The sequence below is a fragment of the Protomyctophum bolini genome, assembly GCF_963924005.1.
Source record: "Protomyctophum bolini genome assembly, chromosome: 17".
In the NCBI taxonomy this organism is placed as follows: Eukaryota; Metazoa; Chordata; class Actinopteri; order Myctophiformes; family Myctophidae; genus Protomyctophum; species Protomyctophum bolini.
The window spans coordinates 8,918,688-8,926,187 of NC_137878.1; the positions used below are offsets into that span (position 1 = coordinate 8,918,688).

Genomic DNA, 7,500 nt, shown 5'->3' on the forward strand with positions numbered 1-7,500 from the left:
GCTCTTCTTAAACTTAATGTTCCAGACCAGGGCCACGCCGTCCGGCTCATGGGGCGCATCTTCGTTGTTGTTGTACGAAGCCACCAGTAGCTCTGGGTACTGCATGGGGGAGGGGGGGGGGGGGGAAGAGGAGAGGAGAGGAGAGGAGAGGAGAGGAGAGGAGAGGAGAGGAGCAAAATGTCAAATCTCCTGGTGGGAGTTGATAACATGATTTTTTTTAGTAATTTAGCTTTGAAAATGGACCACTTTCGCCACTTTTCTTTATACCAGTAAGACGCGCAAACGCGGGAAGCGAACGCAGCTGAGACCCTGCAGATCATGTCTGTCTGTCTGTCTGTCCGTCCAAAACCCAAATATGTACGAGCTGCATTCGCTTCCCGTGTTTGCGCGTCTTACTCGTAGTAAGTGCTCATTGCGTTCGCAATTATTGGTCCTCTCTAATGTCCATGATAAAATACCAGTTTTTTTCCTACTCTATATGTCTCATAGGAGGGATGTGGGCAGTTCAGAAACCGTCCACCAGTGACATCATCGTTAGGCTTCAATTATCGCATTGCAACTATTCAGGAATAGAAAGCCTATACGGTTTCTATTAGCTTGGATTCCCCATCGATGATGTCACTGGTGGACGGTTTCTGAACTGCCCACAGCCCTCCTATGAGACATATAGAGTAGGAAAATAAATTGTGGTATTTTATCATGGACATTAATGAGGACGAATTACATGAAGATAGGTTGAAAAGTGGTGAGGTGGTCCTTTAATAATACAAAATCTCTAACTTGCAAAACGAGCCGGTTAGTTCACACAGGGCAACGCCCCCTTTACCTGGAGGGACCAGTGGAGGCAGGTGAAGGACCAGTGTTGTTATTACCTGGAGGGACCAGTGGAGGCAGGTGAAGGACCAGTGTTGTTATTACCTGGAGGGACCAGTCGAGGCAGGTTGAAGGACCAGTGCTGTTATTACCTGGAGGGACCAGTGGAGGCAGGTGAAGGACCAGTGTTGTTATTACCTGGAGGGACCAGTCGAAGCAGGTGAAGGACCAGTGTTGTTATTACCTGGAGGGACCAGTCGAGGCAGGTGAAGGACCAGTGTTGTTATTACCTGGAGGGACCAGTCGAGGCAGGTGAAGGACCAGTGTTGTTATTACCTGGAGGGACCAGTCGAGGCAGGTTGAAGGACCAGTGCTGTTATTACCTGGAGGGACCAGTGGAGGCAGGTGAAGGACCAGTGTTGTTATTACCTGGAGGGACCAGTCGAGGCAGGTGAAGGACCAGTGTTGTTGTTACCTGGAGGGACCAGTCGAGGCAGGTGAAGGACCAGTGTTGTTATTACCTGGAGGGACCAGTCGAGGCAGGTGAAGGACCAGTGTTGTTATTACCTGGAGGGACCAGTCGAGGCAGGTGAAGGACCAGTGTTGTTGTTACCTGGAGGGACCAGTCGAAGCAGGTGAAGGACCAGTGTTGTTGTTACCTGGAGGGACCAGTGGAGGCAGGTGAAGGACCAGTGTTGTTATTACCTGGAGGGACCAGTCGAGGCAGGTGAAGGACCAGTGTTGTTATTACCTGGAGGGACCAGTGGAGGCAGGTGAAGGACCAGTGTTGTTATTACCTGGAGGGACCAGTGGAGGCAGGTGAAGGAACAGTGTTGTTATTACCTGGAGGGACCAGTGGAGGCAGGTGAAGGACCAGTGTTGTTATTACCTGGAGGGACCAGTGGAGGCAGGTGAAGGAACAGTGTTGTTATTACCTGGAGGGACCAGTGGAGGCAGGTGAAGGACCAGTGTTGTTATTACCTGGAGGGACCAGTCGAGGCAGGTGATGACGCGATGCTTGGACCAGTGTTCGTCGTAAAAGAGCCTGCTTAACGACAGACTGGATCCACCCGCCGAGTCTCTGGAAGGAGAGCCAATGGGGAGACCACGGTCAATGGTTAACTTCCTGATCAAGCAAGAAAGGTGATTGGGTTGGGGTGATTGGGCAGTGATTTGTATTGTTGACCTATTTCTACCATAAAGTGCAACTTTCGTAAATGTTTTACCCCTCTATGACACAGAATTATGTTTTTTCTGCCCCAAAAAATAATTCCATGTGATAGAGGGGTCAGAGTTGAACGAAAGTTGTGCTTTTTAGAAATAGTTCAACAATACAAATGACGCTAGTTTTGTGAATTAATATACATTTAATGTGTGGCACTGGGGCCCCCCACAAAATGAGAGGAACTGCTTAATATCCACCAAGACCAGAGCAGAACTCCCACCATGGGACTCGGGCAATCAATAAATACAGTTACAACCACTATATTAATGGCAAGTATTTCATACAACTTAAGTTCAAAAATGGTGAACTATCCCGTTAAGAAATAATCTACTTAGTTACTTTCCACTACTGCTAGTGTCAACCAGTGTTGTTTTTGACAGCAAATTTAGATTTTAGTTTTAGTCATAATCTTTTGAATAGTTTTAATGTAGTTTAAAGGTAGAGTAAGTGATTTCACTCAAAAAACCTTAGGTTTCGTTTTTGCCTTGGGACCCAGCCTTTCATCCAATCAGGATAGAGAACCAAAAACGAAACCTAAGGTTTTTTGACCCCCAGGGGTTAACTGGGGACAGGGAGGAACTCATTATATGGTCAGCACACTCTCTATAGTAGGGAGGATTATCACAACAAAACAAAGAAATAAGTGATATTTGAATTAAGTGAAATCACTTCGACAAAATGTACAGTTGATTTAGTCGACGAAAATGTATTTTTGCCTTGATGCCGTCGTAATGGCTGATTTTACACTTGCTGATGAATAAATAGCTGATCTACAAGCTCACGTGAGCTTGTAGATCAGCTATTTTCAACATGCAACCAAGTATAAAATGACTTATAGTGGATCTCTTGTCCACTATTGTCCCTTCCTAACATTTTAGTCTAGTTTTTATTTGTTGAGGAAATTGTCAATAATATTTAGTCATAGTTTTAGTCACCATAGCTTAGCTTTCATTTAGTTTCCGTCAGTGAAAAAAAGGTATAGTCGACGAACATTTATTTTAGTTTTAGTATTAGTCGACGAAATCAGCACTGGTGTTGTCAACCAAAGGCTTTGATAACCCCCGTGCCATTACGGAGGAACCCGTTGCGGTGACCGGAGGGGACAGTGCTCTCTTCACACACGCTAGCCTGCAGGGTATCTGACCCCATCCCACAGAGATGGTGAAGATTTGAATCCCTTTTTGAACTGAACGTGAGAATGTTTGTATGTGTGTGAGAGAGAGAGAGAGAGAGAGAGAGCGTGACATCATCTCAGGGAAGATGTGGTTTGGTTACAGCCCCTGACATCAAAGGAAGCTCTCGGGATTGACACCACCGAGCATGAGTCACTCTGTTGTTTGGGAGCTTTGGGGGTGCATTTCTTATATACTTCTAGGCACGCAAGTGAGCGCACGCACGCACGCACACGAACGAACGAACGCACACAAACAATGGTATTTCTATATACCGTCTCATTGTGGGACGGCAAGCTATAAAATAAATGCAAACTGGAGCTCTATGCACACACACACACGGCCGTTTTGGAAAGAACTTGGGCACCTTCCCTATATATACTTCCTAAATTCACAGGTGTTACCGATGATACTAACGAAGGCTCTGCTGTTCCGCTCCGGTCAAACAGAGGCAGGGTGCGTGTTGGCTCATTGGAAACACTCTGCTACACCCAGTGGGTCTCAAAAGTGTCCTTGAGTCTCTCCCTAATCCCTCCGTCCTCCTCCTCACCCCTCCTTGTCGTCCAGGTCTCCGCCGCTGTGTGTTATTGTGCTCACTGGAAACACTCCTCGAGTGGGTTCCAAATGGACCCCTCTCTCTCTCCCTCTATCCCTCCGTCCTCCTCCTCACCCCTCCTTGTCGTCCAGGTCTCCGCCGCTGTAGTCGAAGAAGAGGTCCCTCTCCTCGGCGAGGGCGCGCTCCATCACGCGGATGCCGCAGTCGAAGAAGCTCTGGAACTCGGACGAGTGCAGGATCTGCTGCCTCTCCTCCTCCGTGAGCTCCCGCTGCAGCACGGCCGACGAGACGCCTGGAGGACACGCGCGCGCACACGCACACGCACGCGCGCGCACACACACACACACACACACACACACACACACACACACACACACACACACACACACACACACACACACACACACACACACACACACACACACACACACACACACACACACACACACACACACACACACAGCCCTTGAATGATTGAATATGATTAACCCATTTAGGCCTGACCTCGAAAAATTTAAAAAAATAGAAAACTAAAAATATCCTATGTATGTATTTTGCGGACCCCCCCTGGCTATATATGCGTCGCGGACCCACACACAGTACAGGGGTCTGCGTGCGGTCGGACCCCACTTTGTGGAACCGTGGGTGTACTGTACTGTACTGTACAGTACATGTTGATTCCTATACGCGCAGCGCGGATCTAACAGTGGATTTCACTTCCATATCAGACACACGTCCGGTATACACACTTTTCCTGGGCTGTGTGTGCTCCAGTTCCTGTTGATTTCATTGGATATCATTGGTCATCTGACCAGTTTCATTGGCTTTCATTGGATCAAATCGACAGGAACTGGAGGCGCACACACAGCCCAGGAAAAGTGTGGATACGGTACATAACAAAGCACAGGCGCTTCCCTAATGCGTTTTTTCCACTAATAAAAAAAGGTACACACGGTATAACAGAACTTCATAAACAAGAGACAAACAAAGCCTCATGCGACCCCGACCCGCCCCTCCCTTTGAACGTAACGGCTGCACACAGCATGGCGTCCACTCTTTAATGTCACTGTCCCCAAGATACAAACACACACACGCACACGCTCGTACACGCGGAGGCTCGGAGCTTTCCCCTGGCCCTTCACTTTGATCCCCTCCTTTGTATTATCGTTATATGAGTTGTCAGAATAAGGAGCCAGTGAATCAAGTGTGCAGAAAAAAGATCAAAGGCCCGGGACCTTCTAATAAGCCACGGAGACAAAATGACTGCGTACGTATGTGCAGTGTTTGTGCGTGCGCGCGTGCCTGTTCCTCTGACTCATATAGGTCTGTGACTGTGTGTTGTGTGTGTTTGTCTGTGCGTGCGTGCGTGCGTGCGTGCGTGTGTGTCTCTGTGCTGTGTTTTAACCCTGCTCCTTGTCGCCACAAAACCACGCATTATTTACCCCAAAACCCCTCACACACACACACACTTTGATGTAAGGGCCGTGGAGGGGTGGGAATGGGGGGGGGGGGCATCCACTGACAGGTTTTTAATCACTGGTCGACCCCTGAATGTGGCAGAGTGTCGCTGATAAGCACGGCCCCGCCCCAGCTCCGCGACCCCGTCCTCACCCCCACCCCCGCCGCCCCGTGCCGTCCCACGTAGCCCCCCCTCTGTCGTCCCCCCTCTGTCGTCCCCAGTGCCATCTGATAACGCCACCGGTCATCACTGTGTCACACGCAATGCAAGCCGCCGTCGTTTCATGAACCGGACATCTAACGCGCGCGGCCGCGCGTGCGTCTGTCTGTCTGTCTGTCTGTCTGTCTGTGTGTGTGTGTGTGTGTGGAGGAGGGGAGGTTGGTGGCCGTATAGAGCGTTGCAGTCCCGCCCATCGACGACGAGCGTCCCGGAAGATAATTTCCCATTAATTTTTTTTCTCTCCCATATAGACGTTGTTTGGGCGAGTTTGGCTTTGTCCGAGGCGTCTTTAAATGAATACTTTCTGAAACAATCTATGGGGGGAAAATGAATGGGAAATGATCTTTTCTTTCCTTAATTAAAGGGGGCGGGACTGGAGCTTCTAATCCAGCTGTGAAATGTCCTTTAAAATAACCAATTTAGACCTAATTCTATACAAATGTCTTCTGAATCATGACAGTTTTCAGAAAAACCCGTCAGCGGTGCTCAACCTTTTTCATGTCAAGGACCCCCAGAATTATCCGTATTTGGCCTCCGACCCACATCTGAAAATATGTTGTTCCAGGGACCCCCCCCCCCTCCCCCCTCCCAGAAGCAAAGGTTTGAGTTAAAAGTGTTCACTCTGAAAGTGTTCACTCTGACAACCTTAGGCTAAACAACACAAGAATTCCAAAGGTCATCGGTAGATATAAAGGATTGGAAAGAAGTCAGAGGATTTGTAACCTATGTAATGATGCCAAAATTGGAGATGAGTATCATGTTCTGTTGGAATGCAAGAATACTGACATTATGAATTTCAGGCAAAAATACCTGCCACTGTATTTTTTTACCCACCCTTCTATGTTTAAATTAATTGCATTACTAAAATCTGAAAAACAAAAAGTAATCTATAAATTGGGTGCTTTTCTGAAAAATGTTCTTCCACTGCACAAATAGGGAAAGCCTTCCGATATGTCTATGTATATCGTGAAATCTGTAATGTATTGTATACTTCTGATTGTATACTTTTATGTGCTCCAAACCATGTGATCATGGTCGTGAGTTAAATAAATGATGAATGATGAAAGAATATACATTCAAAGATTTGCGCCATATTTTCGCGATTTTTCAAAAATAGCAGACCTATACATGCTCGCTATACGAGCTTGTAGATCTGCTATTTTTCAACAGCTATAAATAGCATAATGCTTGAAACAGGACCGTCTTCATCATCTCTCGTATACCTTCCTTGTTCTCCTTGCCGTCATCTTCATCCTGCGGCTCTGCCTCTGGGCCTGGCTTCACCTCGGCCAGCTCCTCATCCTCCTCTTCCTCCTCTACTGAGAGGGAGAAAGAAAGAAAGAAAAGGAAAGAAAGAAAGGAGAAAATGTCATGTTAATTGACAGCTGTCCCAGTTTTCCTTTGCCCTTTTAGAAAAAATACCTCCTCCTCCTCCTCCTCCTTATACCAACGTAATCACTCCCAGACATGCAACAGCACACCTGACTAACCCACAGACCACATGAGTCACACGGAGACAGAGAGAGAGAGAGAGAGAGAGAGAGAGGAAAACAAGACTGACATGAAACGTCATTTACAGCTTGGCTATACCAATATAAAGAAAACAAGTGCATCTGTGTCTGTGTCCTTTGTTTGTGTGCGTGCGTGTGTGCGTGATGGCGTGCGTGCGTGTGTGCGTGAGGGCGTGCGTGTGTGTGTGTGCGTGCGTGCATGCGTGCGTGCCAGACGATAGAAGCACGATAGCACAATAGGGAGAATGTGAGAAAGTACAACGACTAGTTGCAGTGTCTGTTTATTGACAGCTTTTCCAAGCTGTAAAAAGACTTAAAGATGGAGTGTCGTGATCCCCCCCCCCCCCCCCCCCACTAAAACATGATCATCAGATCATTTATAGGAGAAAGATCTTTCTCAAAAAAGTATACAAAAAGTGGTAAAATTATGTTTTTAAATGTGGCCACGCCCACCACTTCATTAAGTACGCCTGGTTTTCAAGGTGGGCGGTGATGATACACCTGACCTGAAGCCGCACCCACAGCTGTTGTTGTATGATAAAGGG

The 7,500-nt window shown here is 47.5% G+C and overlaps 1 protein-coding gene across 1 annotated transcript in view; it reads right to left on the bottom strand.

Moving 5' to 3' along the window:
- Positions 1-7,500, bottom strand: part of dync1i1a (dynein cytoplasmic 1 intermediate chain 1a) — a 71,286-nt gene that overhangs the window by 28,263 nt on the left and 35,523 nt on the right. Inside the window, exons 7-10 of the mRNA XM_080787067.1 lie at positions 6,668-6,763; positions 3,881-4,058; positions 1,795-1,894; positions 3-99 (exon numbers count right to left, since the gene is read on the bottom strand). Of these exons, the coding sequence (XP_080643193.1) occupies positions 3-99; positions 1,795-1,894; positions 3,881-4,058; positions 6,668-6,763 (471 nt within the window). The remainder of the gene's footprint in view (positions 1-2; positions 100-1,794; positions 1,895-3,880; positions 4,059-6,667; positions 6,764-7,500) is intronic.